This window comes from Triticum aestivum, chromosome 4A (assembly GCF_018294505.1).
Source record: "Triticum aestivum cultivar Chinese Spring chromosome 4A, IWGSC CS RefSeq v2.1, whole genome shotgun sequence".
NCBI classification, from domain to species: domain Eukaryota; kingdom Viridiplantae; phylum Streptophyta; class Magnoliopsida; order Poales; family Poaceae; genus Triticum; species Triticum aestivum.
In genome coordinates, this window is record NC_057803.1 from 751846644 (window position 1) to 751864679 (window position 18036).

The window sequence follows — 18036 nt, forward strand, 5'->3', positions numbered from 1 at the left end:
ACATATCCGACCCGCAAATTGTTTGTAAGCAGATTGATATTTAGAAAGTAAATTGCGTACTTGTGTAACAGAAGAAGAGAAATAGGCCTGCGCGCACCAAGTCTGCTAAGAGTAATATGTGGCGTAAACCGGAGTTTGTTTACGGTGACAACAGCAACATTAATACGTGCCCAGCAGATTCCACACCCGATGAGAGTGGCAAGGATGATAATAATTTTGTGCCAACGGTAAGAACAAAATAATTTCAAAAATTGGTTCATAAAAGCATTTTTGTATTCAACGCTTGAAAGAAACACATATCCATCTATCATGCTCATTTTGTATGAAAAAAAAGAAAAACATGGTATGTCACGGTTAGCATTGTGGATGGCAAACTTTCTTGTTTAAGAAGTAGATTGTGTACTTATGTTACAGGGGAAGAGAGGGAGGCCGGCACGCGCCAAGTCTGCAAAGACAAAGACGTGGCGAAAACCAGGGTTTGTTTACAGTGACAACTACAACATTAGCAGCAGTGAGAGCGAGAGCGAGAGCGAGGGAAACAATGATGATGATTATGATCCGACGGTAAGGTCCTACATGAATTCAATGCAGTTTCGTCAGTAGAAACTTGAAAGAATTACATGTTCATACACAGACTCATTTTTCAAAAAATAATATAAGAAACCAAATGTTTGTAAGCAGACGTTAATATGTATGTAAAACTAAGAACGAGTTTTTATTTGACAGGCACCTGATGCTGATGGCCACCCAAAGAAATGTGCAAGGTAATTCATCACTAGTTGATTTCTATGTGAGTAGAGTGTTTTAAAAATAAAAGATCTCGAGTGTGTTTGACTCACTCAACTGAATATCCGAATAACAGATCTCGAGGGAGGCCAGCACGCGCCAAGTCTGCTAAGAGCAAGATGTGGCGTAACCCGGAGTTTGTTTGTGGCGACAACATCAACATTAGTAGCAGTAGTGAGAGCGAGATTGAGAGAAACAAAGATGATGATTATGACCCAACGGTAAGGTCCTACGTCGATCATTTAAAATTTCTTGATTTAGGACAATTTCGTCATTCGAAGCTTGAAAGAATTAGATGTTCATGTATCAAACTCATTTTTGGTAATAAAAAGGCAAAATAAATGTTTGTAAGAAAACAAAGACAGATTAATATGTATGTCAAACTAAAAGCAACTTTGATTTGACAGGCACCTGATGCTGATGGCCACCGAAACAAACATGAAAGGTACTTCATCTCTTTTTGACATTTCTCTGAGTAGAGTGCTTTAAAAATAAAAGATCACAAGTGACCTAAATCTTCAAATAAATTGCAGTTTCCAAGATATGCATGGCTCTGCTTTTGACAGAGCTTCAGAGATAAAGAAGAAATTGCCAAGAACAGAAGCAAGCTTCGTCAAGCTTATGCTACCGTCACATGTTGACAGGGTTTTTTGGCTGGTATAAGTCTTTCTTCATTAGCAGCTGCTTGAATCTATAGTAAATGCAATTAAATTACATGCCAATTGGTGCCAAGTTTAGATGTGGCATAGTTTTGTGAGATCCAACTTCAAAGAGAGGAGCAGACTAGCAAGTGTCACCAGTCAACTTAGGTTCTTTATTTTGTTCCTCTGTACTATTTGACATTGTTGTTGTTCCTCTTGCAGGGTCTCCCGTGTAGCTTTTGCAGACAGCATCTTCCAAAGGAAGATACTGTAATGATTTTAGAAGACGAGGAAGGGTGCAACTACCCTGCAAAGTACCTTGTCGAGAGAGATGGGCTTAGTGGCGGGTGGAAACACTTTGCGGAAGAACATAACCTCAAGGTCGACGACGCCCTGGTCTTTCGACTCGTGGGCTTGAAAAAATTCAAGGCGAGTCCTTCCCATACATGTTTCATCAATTGCTACATCATTTGTTTGTAATATTTTTACCAAATGCATGGCAGAAGCAACCACACTGAAGTATGTAGCCGATGCCCATTAATTTCTTTAGTGGTCTTATATATTACTGACAATTGCATATTGTTTTCAGGTGTATATAGTAAGAGAGGGTGAGTTGATATCAGCACATGATGATGACAGGTCTGAGAAAGAAGTTGATGTCATGTCTAAGGAGGTGGATGCAGAGATTACCACGAGCATAACACTCAATGATGACATCAACAACCAAGCAGCCGGCGAAGAAGACACTGTCGACATCATGAGGTCTCCGGATGATTCAGAGCCAGACACCGTTATGGACAGCATGGAGAGCTTCAAAAGATTCAACACTGTCGTCAACAGTGTGCTGGACATCGGCCATGAACTGTTCCCGGACCACCTACGCGTGACGTACTACGAGCTCTGCGTTGCCCGGAATGCGTGTCTCCATGGGAGCCTGCTCCAGGAGCTAAACCCCAAGCTGGTTGTCGGAGCGATGGCGCAGACCGCCATCATCGCCGAGGGTGTCAGGGCCTCCACTCCCTCTTCTCGTGAGGACCTCGCGGAGTGGAAGAAGAGCTTGCAGGCGTTGGAGTTCATGGGCATGGATGTGACGTTCCTGCGTGAGCGAGTCGATGGCCTCCTTGGCCTCCTCGCCGCTGATGAGGTGGGTAAGATGAGAGCCCGGAGTCGAAGATAGCGAATTTCAAGGATGCTCTGAAAGTGATCACCAATTTGTATGAACACTTTTTTGTGTGCAAGTCTTGAGTGACAGTCCTATCATATTCAAGACAGCATTCTGTAAACTAGAACTGTTACATTGTTATATGGAAATTACTTCGCAAAAAAACACTCTTATAGAAATTGTCCAGATTTATAAACATGAAACCTGATAGGTATTTACAACGAGAAACATTACAGAAGAGATGGCCAAGCAGCGCTGGAATAAAAAGCAGTAACGTATTAAGCTTGTTAACAGTGCTACAATTTATACAAGAGATAAAATAATTCAGTTCAATTTATAACTGATCAACCAAATGAGATGAATAGTTGCAGATTTGAACTAGGTAGGAAGGGGGGTGAGGCCAGAAGATGAAGCCATGGCATGCAAATCTGGGTGGACATTTGGATAGATGAAAACAGAAAATATGGATGGACATTCAGTTAAGCCGAAAACACAGTTTCGGTTTTTGTACTAATTTGGATAGCTGAAAACAGCAACAGAAAACAACAGCTCGTACTAACTTTGGTGACAATTCAGTTCGTGATTTTGGTTTAAACACAATGCATGTCAGATCACCTACAAAGAATTGCAGTCTGCAATCTGAACTACGGACATGTTTTTGTGAGATTTGCGACCCTCTGTCCCACCCATTGCAACACACGTTTCGCCCAGGGCATAATACACACCAAATTTCAAAGATGTGGCATTTTGTTAGTGAGAAGAAAGGAAGCCTCAAATCTGAGAAAAAAATCTTCTTGTTGTCATTCAAAGCCAAGAACTAGAGTATACTGCTATTGTTTGTATTAAGCAGAGCAGAGTGGTGCCATGCATGATTCAAGCCTTCTTCTCCGGCGCCAGCACCGGCTCTTCTCCGGCGCCAGCACCTGCTCTTCTCCGGGACCAGCACCGGCGCGTGCAGGGTCACGGAGTCCCAGAACTCTTGGCAGTTTTCGCATCACAAATAGCAAACATTGACTGTTGCAGGTGATGAAGACGAGGACAAATAAAATGTGACTAGATAAAGCAAATGGTGACAAGGTTACAAATGTTGAAATTCTGAAAAGATGACACGATAATTTGGACACGTTCTATCTGAAATTCTAAAGCAGAGCAAGATGACAGGTCCAATCAAGTTGAGGTTTCCTAATCTTGCATACACCTGAATATATCACTCAAAGCGGTTATTAATTATGCCAGGAGAGCGATCCAGTTTATAAGGGAAACCGGATCGAAAACCTATGTATGTAGTGTGATCTTCAAGAGATGTTGGAGGCCCGGAAGGTGTCGGGCTTGTGTTTCTCCATCAGACTGGTAAAAGCAGCATCAAATTCCTTTTCGAGCTCCACCTCCTTTGCCGCGTACTCTTTCTTGAGCTGCACCTTCTTTTCCTCATGTGCTTTTATCAGTTGGTCTGCTTCAGCCTCGAACTCTTGCACATCCTTAACCTGGCAATCCATGAACCGCTGTACATGTTCCTTCCTGCACACCAGCATAACACGGGTTAAAATCATAGTTTCAAATAGCCGGCTATAGCCCCGCTATAGCTGTTTGAGCATGTTGCCGCTAAATGATTTTATGTATAATTTGCTGCTATAGCCTTGCTATAGCATGCCCGCTATAGCCCAGCTATAGCTGTTTTTAAGGGTTACCGCTATATGCCATAGCCGCTATTTAAAACATTGGTTAAAATAGACCATTTTTCACTCTATTGAGGTAGGCTAGGTAGGAGATGACGAGGCATGATAAAAAACCGAAACAGAAGCACAAGTAAAACATAGACCTTAGCCTGCGATTTTCGGTAGTCCCGGAATCCACGTCACACTGTCTAGCCTTCGCACGCTCCTCCTGCAGCAACCTCTCAAACTCCCTTTCCTTGTCCTCTAGGGCCTTGTGAATGTTTTCTATCTGATCGTGGAAGAATTTCTCTTGGGATTTCATCTGCAAAGTATAGAAACACAAGGTAAAGAAAAAGGAGATGAACTCAAAAGCAAGGAAAAAGATAACATGGGAAAAAATTGAAAAAGGTAATTCTATCGAATGTTGATTATTGGCATGTAATAGTGTTTGGAAATGAAATATCCCTTTGATTTTCAGATGTGTCTTCACATACACTGGATAGGGTAACCTTTAAGCAAGCAAGCAATCATTTACCTCTTCCTCGTACTCAGAGTGCTTCTCTTTAGCTTTACGCCTGACGAATATATTCTCTTCCTCGGTCTCTCGAAGTTTCTGGGTAACAACGTCCAGGGTTCCTTGTACAACTTTAGAGCGTTGCTTTGTCTTAACCCCCTTGTTCTTCACATAAGTGAGTTCTTGATTATCTTCACTCATTTTTTTCATCGGGGCCACTACCATCTCATTATGAGACCTCATCTCATATTTCAGGCGGCTTTTCCCTGAGAATTATAATAAAGAATTTATGTTAATACACAGTACATTAGACAATATATCTGCCACCAAAATCATGAAGTACTGAAGTCGGTTCAATAGAGCATATTCCCGTGTCATCTGAGTGATAAACAAAGAAGGGCAGAGACCCATTCCTCATTTTGCAGCCAGTGGCACTTAGTCAATATAATAAAGAAAAAATCATGCTCAGTGAATATATATTTTGTGTTAAACAGGCAAATATCCAAATCACCAACAGGTTCCTGCACAAACAAGTGGTGGCAATGATCGGAAATTATAATCAAAACAACATCAGAAAGCTAAAGAGGCCCGCATATAGAGATCAACGCGGGAAGTGTCGACAATGTTAACATGTCAATGCAAGAAGAGATGCAGCTTCACATGTATATCATGTTGCAGTCACACCAATCATCATTGGTGGCAAAGAATTTAGGCAAGGCATTAAATGTATAAACAAAAGTTAAATATTATACCTGGGTGGTGCTTATTGAAGTCCTCCATGTCTTCCTTTACGGCTAGGAAACCATATAATTGTCTTTTCCCACCAGGCAAGAAAGGAATCCTGCGTTTGTTCCATGTGTCCCTGTATGTTCCTTGATGAACAAAGAGCTTATGCAGACGTTCTGCCTCCATATAGCCCACGGCAGAGCTTTCAAATATTAGCACACTCATGCCACGGTGCCCAAGAGGACCGTATGCATGGCGTGCTTTGATCACAGCATAATCACTGAAATATCCGAGCAGCTCTTGGTTGCCCATGCCTAACCACTGTTGAGCATCAATGAACAACGAAATCAGAATGCAATAAAACATAATTTTAGAAACCTTGCACAGTTCTTAAGCATATGCCTTTAACAAATTCAATGGACTGCATATTTACAAACATTCAACTGATTCACCAACTATACCTAGTCAACACAGTAGACATATATTTACATTATTTTAGTTTGTATTAAATTCAAGCATGTTATAATAGGTCGTCTGAATATTGAGTATCTTAATCCTTCCCAGACAGATTAATAGATATGAAACAAATGCTCTAGAAAGATAAAAGAAATAAGCATGAAAATATGACAGTCTTGCTGTTTTCTTTTGCTAATACAATGTGTAGTTGAAGATAGACAAACATCATCACCTTATCATCTTCACCCTTTTCCAGTCTTGTGTTCATCACAATCACCATTGGCGGCCATACTATCTGCCGATCAGTGCTTTCTGTCAATCCATTCCATTGCCCAAAGTGCTCTCCAGGCTGCACCACAGAAGATCCCCTGCGACACATCTCCTCTTCCAGCAATGCAGCCAGTTCCCTGTGGAGCTTAACCCTCCTAGAACCCATTGTTCTAGCATGTCTGACCAAAGATTCCAGCCCTTTGAACCAGGCAATTGCTCCTGGTCCATTTTGGCATGCCGGACAATGTGATTGTCGTTCATGTATCTGATCCACACTTAAGGTACCGATCTCCTGAAAAAAACTTTTGAACCACTTGTTTGTTTTTCGGGTTTCGAAACTTTTCTCTGATGCATCGGAATCATAGTCGTCGCTCATGTCATCATCATCATTAAGATCATCATCATCTGACGAGTCCTCGACTTGAGGATTATCCATCTCAGGGTCGAAACCAGATGAAGCAACATCATCGTTGTTGCTTTCAGGACGAGATGGGCGAGGCCTTGATGCCCACTGCCAACCATTTACCAGAGGTGGGGTGACAGCTGGGTTTGGCACTTGCAATCCTTGTTCTGTAGACCTTATTTGTGATGATGCCCTGGAATTGCCTCTGGCGGCAGGCCCACGACCAGAAGGTTGAACCAAATTATTTCCTGAAGGACGCGAAGATCCATTGCCATTCCAAGCTTGGCGTGCTGTAGCGGGTGGAGCATTGGCGGATGAAGTCCGTGGCGCCCATTGTCCCCTCCCAGATGTTTGCCCTGATTTCTTCTTTTTATTATCAATAGTCTCCCAACCACCCCCTGGACCTGGATGCAGGACAAGGACAGGATTATGTAATGTATGACATATTTACACGCATGATGTCAAGAATTGAAAAAGCTGCAGAATGGTAATGCACTGTTAATCAAAGTCTTAAGAAGGGCTATCATAAGTTGTGGCAAACGATTATTGAGTGGGGAGACAATTATCCCAATTGGCAAAGGATTCGTCAATCGGCAATGGACGAGCATGTTACAGAATTTAGCATGGTAGGTAATGTTAAGAATAACGGTCCGTATGAGACGAGATTAGTTCATAGTTGGACGGTGTAATAATTCTAGGCTCCAAGCAAGTCAAACAAGAAATCCAAGAAATCAAATCAAATATAAACCTAAAGGTGGACTCTGTAATCTAAGCTCTAAGCTCACGGAACTAGTAACTGAATCCCCAATTCTTTCAAAACAAACAAACCCAAACCTAACAATAATAATAATAATAATAATCACCATGCCTAATTCAAGAATCACTTGGCCCACCTCATGGATGGATCGAGGAAAACCAAATCAGCAGATGCACCATCCAACGCGCACCGCACGGATTCCCAAAGCACGGGGGCATCTCCACACCGCGGCAAGCGAGGGAGGGAGGTAATTCAGGAACCCCTCGACCCGCCCCATGGATGGATCGAGGAAAACCAAATCAGCAGATGCGCCATCCAACGCGCACCGCGCGGATCCCCAAAGCACGGGGGCATCTCCACACCGCGGCAAGGGAGGGAGGTAGGTAATTCAGGAATCACTCGGTCGGCCCCATGGATGGATCTAAGAAAACCAAATCAGCAGATGCGCCATCCAACGCACATCGCGCGGATCGCCAAAGCACGGGGGCATCTCTACACCGCGGCAAGGGAGGGAGGGAGGTAATTCAGGAATCACTCGGCCCGCCCCATGGATGGATCGAGGAAAACCAAATCAGCAGATGCGCCATCCAACGCACATCGCGCGGATTCCCAAAGCACGGGGGCATCTCCACACCGCGGCAAGCGAGGGAGGGAGGTAATTCAGGAACCCCTCGACCCGCCCCATGGATGGATCGAGGAAAACCAAATCAGCAGATGCGCCATCCAACGCGCACCGCGCGGATCCCCAAAGCACGGGGGCATCTCCACACCGCGGCAAGGGAGGGAGGTAGGTAATTCAGGAATCACTCGGTCGGCCCCATGGATGGATCTAAGAAAACCAAATCAGCAGATGCGCCATCCAACGCACATCGCGCGGATCCCCAAAGCACGGGGGCATCTCCACACCGCGGCAAGGGAGGGAGGGAGGTAATTCAGGAATCACTCGGCCCGCCCCATGGATGGATCGAGGAAAACCAAATCAGCAGATGCGCCATCCAACGCACATCGCGCGGATTCCCAAAGCACGGGGGCATCTCCACACCGCGGCAAGCGAGGGAGGGAGGTAATTCAGGAACCCCTCGACCCGCCCCATGGATGGATCGGGGAAAACCAAATCAGCAGATGCGCCATCCAACGCGCACCGCGCGGATCCCCAAAGCACGGGGGCATCTCCACACCGCGGCAAGGGAGGGAGGTAGGTAATTCAGGAATCACTCGGTCGGCCCCATGGATGGATCTAAGAAAACCAAATCAGCAGATGCGCCATCCAACGCACATCGCGCGGATCGCCAAAGCACGGGGGCATCTCTACACCGCGGCAAGGGAGGGAGGGAGGTAATTCAGGAATCACTCGGCCCGCCCCATGGATGGATCTGAGAAAACCAAATCAGCAGATGCGCCATCAAACGCACATCGCGCGGATCCCCAAAGCACGGGGGCATCTCCACACCGCGGCAAGCGAGGGAGGGAGGTAATTCAGGAACCCCTCGACCCGCCCCATGGATGGATCGAGGAAAACCAAATCAGCAGATGCGCCATCCAACGCGCACCGCGCGGATCCCCAAAGCACGGGGGCATCTCCACACCGCGGCAAGGGAGGGAGGTAGGTAATTCAGGAATCACTCGGTCGGCCCCATGGATGGATCTAAGAAAACCAAATCAGCAGATGCGCCATCCAACGCACATCGCGCGGATCGCCAAAGCACGGGGGCATCTCTACACCGCGGCAAGGGAGGGAGGGAGGTAATTCAGGAATCACTCGGCCCGCCCCATGGATGGATCTGAGAAAACCAAATCAGCAGATGCGCCATCAAACGCACATCGCGCGGATCCCCAAAGCACGGGGGCATCTCCACACCGCGGCAAGCGAGGGAGGGAGGTAATTCAGGAACCCCTCGACCCGCCCCATGGATGGATCGAGGAAAACCAAATCAGCAGATGCGCCATCCAACGCGCACCGCGCGGATCCCCAAAGCACGGGGGCATCTCCACACCGCGGCAAGGGAGGGAGGTAGGTAATTCAGGAATCACTCGGTCGGCCCCATGGATGGATCTAAGAAAACCAAATCAGCAGATGCGCCATCCAACGCACATCGCGCGGATCGCCAAAGCACGGGGGCATCTCTACACCGCGGCAAGGGAGGGAGGGAGGTAATTCAGGAATCACTCGGCCCGCCCCATGGATGGATCTGAGAAAACCAAATCAGCAGATGCGCCATCAAACGCACATCGCGCGGATCCCCAAAGCACGGGGGCATCTCCACACCGCGGCAAGGGAGGGAGGGAGATAATTCAGGAATCACTCGGCCCGCCCCATGGATGGATCGAGGAAAACCGAATCAGCAGATGCGCCATCCATCACGCACCACGCGGATACCCAAAGCACAGGGGCATCTCTAAACCGCGGCAAGGAAGGGAGAGGGGGGGGGGTCTCACCGGGGTTGTCGCCGTTGCCGGGAGGCCCGCCGCCGCGTCGACCGCTGGACATCACGAGGGTTTGGTTCCAGCCGAGGTCTCTGCTTTCGAGTCTCTTACTATACAATTAAAAGGAAATCAATTAATTGCCAAAAAAAGGAAATCAATTAGTTTTTCTTAAGTTAGAAATTTTGTTTTGTGGAAAACGTTTGGTGCCGGCCGGCCGGCCGAACCGTTGCGCCAGATGCACCGCGGGCATGGGATTAAACACCATCATATGGTCATAATGCAACTCGCCCACGTGACCATTTGGCCAACGCAACAAGGCTGGCCACACAAACCTTATCCCCAACTCCGTGAGTATCTAATCCAGTTCATCCCCACCGTTGTCCTCTTTCTCTCTCCGAGTCCCCAAAATACTAGGGCCGACGACTGCACGTTGAGGACGCCAGAGCTGATGCGAGCGGGAGCTTTGCACATGGATGCAGAGCTACATCCTCGTCTCCCTCGACGCCCGGAACGGCAGGAGCTGCAACCGGCTTTCATGGTTATCACAAGTTGTGGCAAACGATTATTGAGTTGGAGACAATTATCAGGATTCGTGAATTGGCAATGGACGAGCATGTTACAGAATTGAGCCTGAGACAAGCAACCAAACAGTTGGCAGGCAGCATGAATATATCGTCGGTTCATAGTTGGACTGTGTAATGAATCTAGGCTGTGAGGTGGATGGGCCTCCCGGCGGTCAAGTCCTTGCCTTCTCTTCCTTCTTTTTTTCTCTCTTCCTTTTTCTTCCTTTTTTTTCAAATTCATATTTTTTTTGCGGACGAAATTAGTGAATTTTTTTGTTGAAAGTAGATGGACTTTTTTTGAAAATATGTGAACTTTTTAGAATCCACGAGCTTTTTTTTATTTTTTTCTCAAAAGTCAATGGCCAATGGCTGAACGGTCTACAACGACCAGTGAACCACGACAATATCGAGTTTTTTTTTCCTTTTCAATAAGCGAAACGATCTAGTAAGGGAAAGCCAGGGAAGCGCGCATCATGCACAAGCTCGTTGGCTCGTTTTTGGGCCGGCCCACGTAACAAGGCGATGGTTTCCTTTACTGGCACATAAGGCGCCAGCGAGGAGGTCTCCATATGTTGTGGGGCGGATGTGGGGAGGCCTGGACACTGTCGCCACGTCGGGTCGGTCCGTTATGGATCACGCCGCCCCCACCACCGTTGCCTGCAGTTGAACAGAAAAAAAAACAATTAAAATAACTAGGGTGAACAGGTAGGTGGTAGGCCAAAACAACTCTTGGCCCAATAACCACCTCGGCTGGGCACATTTCTTGTCAAGTATAAGGAAATGCTTCAATTTGACCATTTCAAGTAATATATTACCATATATAGTTACTTAATATACATTATTTTATGGTAAAAAAACTAGCGAATGGAACAGTTAAGCGGTGGACAACCGGTGAAAACCTAAAACGACAGGCTCACCGGTTTGATGACCAGTCCGGTTTCTTAAACTATGCCTTCATGTGTTTACAATTTTCGATACACTAACAATCTTTTTTCAACCATCAGATGCAAACTGCCTTTCACATGTGAGGTGAGAAAAATAATGAAGTGTCCGTCATACACATTAAGCTGCATTAAGCTGCAACAGATAACGAAACACCTATGCCATCCGTCCCTTGCATATACACATTGGGTCACGATGTGATCAACATTGTCCTCTTCTTGTAAGCGGTGTAGCACACAGAGGGGTGGCCTTGAAGCCCATGACGGGAGGCAGGCCAAGTAAGACGTCGGGGTATAGGAAGGGGGATTGAGGCCAGAAGATGAAGCCATGGCATGCAAAGGTTAGCTGCCACTCTTACCACCTCCATCCTGGGTTATTAGCCCCCTTCGCATTTTGTGCTAAATTCTGGCTATAGATTTAACTAACAGAATTTTAGTGCATGTCACTAAAAATATAACGTTCGATTTGTATTTAAACATAGTTTTCAATGATATTATTTCTTATGACATACATTAATATTTTGTTGGTTAAATATAAGATCAGAGTTTGACACAAAATACAAAAAGACTAATAAATCAGGACGAAGGTAGCACTATCTACCCTGACTTTATCTTGAGAAACTTGCCAAGTTCCTGCTCCAATGCTAATATTTAATGGCCACATCGAACCTCTCAAGTCTCAATGTCATTTCTATTGAATCTCAACTCTATAGATTCAACTGCATGAGAAAGATCAAGGACACAACACAACAACGTAAAATATCATATATTTTTGTGTTCTCTCCATTTCTCCTCTCTGAAATCAATGTTCTTCACGTTCATCTTCTTCCCCTAATTAAGATTCCCGTCTCATGTACATTAAGCTTGTTGATTATTAGCAATATATATAGGTTGTGGGTTGCAATGCTCACATAAAAGTAGGTTTGACTACATGCGCAAAATATCATATCATTCTTTTTGGTTAACCAAAGTCATGTCGCCGAACTCCTTCCTTTCTCATTTCAGTCGTCGTCCCCACAACGAGGCAGATATGACGAAGTGACACACTGAATACGGCGACGACTACATCACATATAGTTGAATGGTTTGACAAGTTCACATACCGACGACTACATCTCCGTTATTCAAGTTGGCTCTTCTGCCCCGCGTATGTCTTTGGCTTCATGGCTTGGTGTATCCATCTTTTAGCCGGCTATTCTCGTGGTCAGTCTAAAAGCGACATATTGTCCTGTTCCTCGCATGGCACTTGTTTGTATCCGAGAGGATAAGCAATATATACTCACCAAATTTCGAAGTGGGAAAGAAGGAAGCCTCCAAATCAAATCTGAGCAAATTTCTTGCCGCATACTTTTGTGTTAATCGATCACACGAACAAAATGAAATGAAAATCGGCGAGCATATTTTGGTGATCGGCACCAATCAGAATCAGGAAGAAGAGCAGTTAGTCCCTGGAAACAAACACCCTCTTAGTAACTCTATCGATTAAGGTTGTGGGTTGCAATCCTCACATAGAGGTAGGTTTGACTACATGTCCAAAATATCATTCTTTCTGCTTAATCGAAGTCATCTCGCCGAACTCCTTCCTTCTCATTTCAGTCCTCGCCCCCACAGCGAGGCAGATATTGAATATGGCGACGATTGCAGCATGTATATATAGTTGAATGGTTCGACAAGTTCACTGCCCCATGTAGTATCTCTTTGGTGGTGTATCCATTTTTAGCCGGCTGTTCTTGTGGTATAAAAGCGACACTTGTTTGTATCCAAATTTCAAAGATGTGGCATTTTACTTAGTGGGAAGGAAGGAAGCCTCAGCCAAATCAAATCCGAGCTTCTCGCAAAAATAAAATAAAAATTCAAAGCCAAGAAAATGAAAATCGCACCAACCAGAGGTACGGTGTTGACATGCATGGAATCAGGGACGAATCCAAGGGGGGACGAGGGGGGGCTAGACCCCCCCTAACGATTTTTTCCTCCCCTTAATAGCGGTTGGTTGGTTGACTAATTTAGCATCTGCGTGACTAATTCTGCGGTTCTGCCCCCCCTGTGAAACGCAACGTCACCTGAAAACTCTCAAACTCTCAGGCCCCAACCCATCAACTGCAGACAGAAGCCCATATAGATCAGTTGGAAACCAGCAACACACATGTGGATTGGGCCAGCCGGCCTGGGACTTGGAAAGTGGAAACCATGGTGGCAGCACACACGCGGTTACACAGATCCTGTTCGCCACACCTGTTTCGTTTGTGCTCCTGTTCGCCACTGCCGCCGCCGCCGCCGAGGGCTATTTAGATCAGGCTTGGTTTCCATTGCAGATCGAAGATAGATGGTGAGAAGAGGGCGGTCATGCAAGGCTGCACGGGTGCACGCCCGGCCGGCCGGCCGCTTGATCAAGATGAGCAGGGAGGAGGCAACGAAGAAGAAAAGTTAGTCCACTCTCCTCTTGGATTTTGGTCGTGTTTTAGTTAGTCCTTGGATGATCATCCAACATTAAGTTAGCTTGTATCGAAACTACAAACGGCAAAATTCTATTGGCAAGTGTTCAATCGTTCACTTGTGCCTGTGGACATTAAGAGAACAAAACTACCAGCGAGGTTTTGTATTATAGAAATAATGTAGTTTTTTTTAGGATTGAAATTATGTAGATTTTTCTATCATGGTGGCCACTGGATCGATTTTAAATTAATAGATACGGACCTAAGGATGCTTACTGTAATATATGACTATATTTTCTTAGATTTTTATGCTTAAAGTTCTCGCCCCCCTCATCCCCATTTCCTGGCTCCGTCCCTGCATGGAATGGAAGATGATTCAAGTGGCCTTCTTCTCCGGCGCCGGCACGGGCGCGTCTGGGGTGACGGCGGCCCAGAACTCGTCGTCCTTTTCGAGGGCCGCCATGTTCTCGGGCGACAGCGTGAGCTCGGCGTCGATGCTGCCGCCGCCCTCGCGGCCGGGGTAGAGCGACGTCTTGCCGTCGAACTTGTTGGCCACGCCGCTGCGCGCCGCCACGGGGCTGCCCCACCCGAAGTCGCAGCCGTACATGTCGAACCGCGGCGAGCTGCCCATCATGGTGCCCGTGGGGTCGAAGAAGCGGTGCGTGTACACCATGGGCCTGGCGGTCCACGCCGCCACGCGCGCCCTGATGGACGCGTCCGTGTGCGCCGCCACGGCCCGCCCCACGGCCGCCGCCGCCCACCCGTGCCCGCGGTTGAGAACGTCCGCGGCGCGCGTTGCCTCGGTCCCGATGGCGTAGATGGTGTTGCCGAAGTAGTCCTGCGGGAGCTGCGGCCGGAGGCGCGCGCGGTTGTTGATGGCGGCGCGGCACGTCGTCTCCTGCTCCGGTGCCAGCCGCCGCGCGCGGGTGATGCAGCGCCAGAGGAGCGAGGAGAGCGCCTGGAACTTGGTTAGTGCGGCCGCGCCCGCCGTGTCGCCGGCGGCCAGGAGCTCCTCCCGCGCGCGCTCCTTGAGCGCCGCCAGCGAGTCGGCCGAGAAGTGCAGCATCCGCTCGCGCAGCTGCAGCGGGGGCGCCCGCTCGATGAGCTCCGATACGTCGGCGCACGGCAGCACGGCCGGCCCCGCCGCACCGCCGTCGGGCGACCAGCGCTGGAACGAGGGCTTCGCCACCGGTGGCGCGGGGGCGAGGCCGAGCCTGGCGCGCGCGAGGGCGGCCCAGTAGTTGACGAAGTCCCAGAAGGCGGTGCCGTCGGAGAGCGCGTGGTTGTAGGCGAAGCCGACGAAGACGCCGTCGGCGAGGTCGGTGACCTGGACGGCGAACAGCGGCTGCTCCTGGCCGCCGTAGTTGACGGCGTCGGTGAGCCGGAAGAACTGCGCCAACACGCCGCGCGGCACGTCGGCGTCGGGCGGGATGACGTCCGCCATGGTCACCCCGTCGGCCACGGCGTGCACGACCTCCACGCCCTGGCCGTCGCAGTCGACGTGGACGGAGCATCCGACGACGGCGCCGGTGCGGTCGTCCCTGTGCTGCTCCGTGGCGAAGCGGCCGGCGATGGGGTAGTAGTGGACGAGCGCGTCGCCGAGCGCGGCGGCGAGGTGGTCGGCGGCGTTGACCGGGGAGCATGAGGTGGGCCTGTGGAAGAGGAGGCCCTTCTGGATGTAGTTGGAGGAGAGCATGGAGGCGTCCCAGGAGGTGAGCGGGATGCGCTCGCGCGGGCGCGGCGGCGGCTTCACCGTGGACGACGACACGACGCGCACCATGGACGGCGACCGTGACGGCATGGTGTTGGTGGTGGGTTGGGGATAAGAAAAGATTTGGTCCGCCGTGGCAGCCGTGCGTGTACCAGGTTGGTTGGTTTGTTGGTAGCTGCAGGCCGGAAACAAAATTTGAAAGAGATTTATAGCCCCTGGGGGTGGGTAAATTACGGATTGTGACTGGGGGTTGGTGTCACTCCTCCAAAAATTGGACCTTTTCTTCTTATCTTACCATTTACGACCAAACCACTAGTAAGAAAGATCAAATTCAATTTTGATTTGGACACATGATATCTGCAGATACGCACACGTGTTTATTACGGATTCTGTTTTACCAAATCACTCGATTTCATATGGATTCCGAATTTCAATCAAGAAGGATGCACTCGGTGACTTTTTTTTTTTGCGAGAAATCTTCAAATCTATTCATGAAGTGTCAAGATAGTACAAAGAACACAAGAAGTAAAAACTACATTCAGGTCCGTAGACCATCTAGTGATGACTACAAGCACTGGAGCAAGTCGAAGGCTTGCCGCCATTATCACCCCTCCCTCGTCAGAGTCGGGCAGTCGTGGTGCTAAGCCCTCATAGGACCAAAACACCAGAAAGCAACCGCTGCCGATGAAAAGAAGCGTAGATCAAAAGGATCCAACCTACATACACGTAGACGAACGAAGACCGGATCCAGACGGATCAAACAAAGACAAACGCAAACAAGATCCCCACGAGGTCCGCCAGAAACACACCTCCACACGCACTTCGACGACCCTAGAAGCATCGCCAAGACTGGGACTAGGTGGGGAGAACCTTATTCTATCTTCAAGAAACCGCCGCGGCCTCGTCTCTTGATCATGGCACAAACCCTAACAAAACTTAGAAATAGAGCTAAAATCGAAGCCCTCCCGCCGGCAAGGGCCGGCGTCCACCACGCCTCCATGGTCCAAGGACCATAGGAGACGAGGCGGACCGGCAGCGCTGGCGAAAGACAGAGAAACCCTAGATAAGAGTTCTCGCAAGGGGAGCGAAGGGGTATTCTGGCCTCAAATGGTAGGACTAGATGGTCTGCCGCAATGGTTCTCTCCTGCACGCAACGTCACCATGCTAGTAGCGAAAATACATGCGCCGCCAGGGGTCGCGGAGGCCTCATCCTACTACCTGTCTACCTAGTTTAGGCCGGCGGCCATGTAACAATCCGACGCCTACATTCACTCTGGCAAGCTGTTCATCGTTGACCTCAATAATAGGTACAACTTCACCAAGATGTGCAACTCGTTCAGTCGATACACCACTGCAGGAGGCTTAGAGGGTGTTTGGATACTCTCTAGTCATGTGACTAGTAGTAGTCAGACTAGAAGTTTTTAGTCAGGCTCTGTTTGGAAGGTGACTACTACTAGTCAGCACTAAATGTCTCAGTATTAAATGTCCCTTGTGCAACACTAATTAGAGGAGAGAGAGGAGGACTTTAGTCAGTAAAAGTCAGGGGTGTTTGAAGGTTTACTGACTAAAGGTGACCTCATTACTGCCTGATTCAAAAGCATGTGTGCATGCATACTGTCTTCGGCTTTTGGATGCTGAACCTCTACATTAGGTGAACCGCCTACTAAATGAGCAAATGGATGACGAACGGCTATTCAAATCGGAAATGCACAAATGATATACTAATATCATGAAAAAAGTTACACGTGTACGTAAGGTAACTGGACAGCTTAAGATTCCTATGACAAACCGATATATAGAGGAAGTTTCACCGAAGGTAACTTGTAGTACGTATTAGCAGAGTTGACTGGACTTGGTCCAAGTCTTGTTGCATGTAGAGAGAAACCAAACTCGGAGTAGGTATGGGAGTTTATTAATCACCAGTCTCAAAATCCACAAAAATATTACTCATCCGTTGACAAGAAAGGCTTGCATAGACCTGACGGAAAGGAAGGCGCACTTGCACTCTTTTTAATACTTCCACAGTTGTGTCTTGTGTTGTATCCCCTCTGTAAACTAATGTAAATGTTTAGATCACTACTTATTTGACTGGAAAACTGTAGGTAAGGCCCTGACAATAATTTTTATTAAAGAAAATGTTATTACAAGAGCGGGAAGTGGATGTATACCTTAGGCGGTATACAGCACCTGTAAAAGATTTACAAAATGAAACAACGAACAGTCCCATTTACTATTTGGTACTATTTGCTGAATTATCTTTTCATACCGTCCACATAAATCAATTTGTGTTTTAACTTGAATTTTTACGTGTGTATAGAACAACATCTCTCTGAGATACATTGTATTTTCTTCAGAACTTTCCGTAACATCAAAACATAATTTCCTGGTGGTTTCCACCGTGGCTTGGTTTCCACCGGATGTTCTCTCGTACAAGGGGTGAGAACTAAGGCATGTTCTAAGAGCATTAGCTTTGTCAACTTTTAGTCTAAAGGAAAGTAGGTGAAATTGCCTTCAAAAGAAAAGGTGAAACCTATAATCGATATACTAGGGTTGAGATTGTCAAAGATTTGGCATTTCTCTCTTCCCAAATTCACC

General features: G+C 47.5%; 2 protein-coding genes across 2 annotated transcripts; both read right to left on the reverse strand.

Moving 5' to 3' along the window:
* Positions 1 to 3626: 3626 nt before the first annotated feature.
* Positions 3627 to 10145, reverse strand: LOC123088654 (protein SUPPRESSOR OF GENE SILENCING 3 homolog). Its single transcript, XM_044510884.1, has 7 exons — positions 10127 to 10145; positions 9807 to 9904; positions 6173 to 7017; positions 5511 to 5805; positions 4780 to 5024; positions 4409 to 4566; positions 3627 to 4107 (listed from the first exon to the last, which is right to left on the reverse strand). Exons 2-7 carry the CDS (start codon positions 9856 to 9858, stop codon positions 3885 to 3887), a joined length of 1818 nt encoding a protein of 605 aa, XP_044366819.1. The 5' UTR covers positions 9859 to 9904; positions 10127 to 10145; the 3' UTR covers positions 3627 to 3884.
* A 2906-nt stretch (positions 10146 to 13051) lies between these two features.
* On the reverse strand, positions 13052 to 15606 carry LOC123088656 (protein ENHANCED PSEUDOMONAS SUSCEPTIBILITY 1). The gene is made up of 2 exons (XM_044510885.1): positions 14087 to 15606; positions 13052 to 13201 (listed from the first exon to the last, which is right to left on the reverse strand). The coding sequence occupies exon 1, from the start codon at positions 15529 to 15531 to the stop codon at positions 14107 to 14109; it is 1425 nt and encodes a 474-aa protein (XP_044366820.1). The 5' UTR covers positions 15532 to 15606; the 3' UTR covers positions 13052 to 13201; positions 14087 to 14106.
* Positions 15607 to 18036: the final 2430 nt, after the last annotated feature.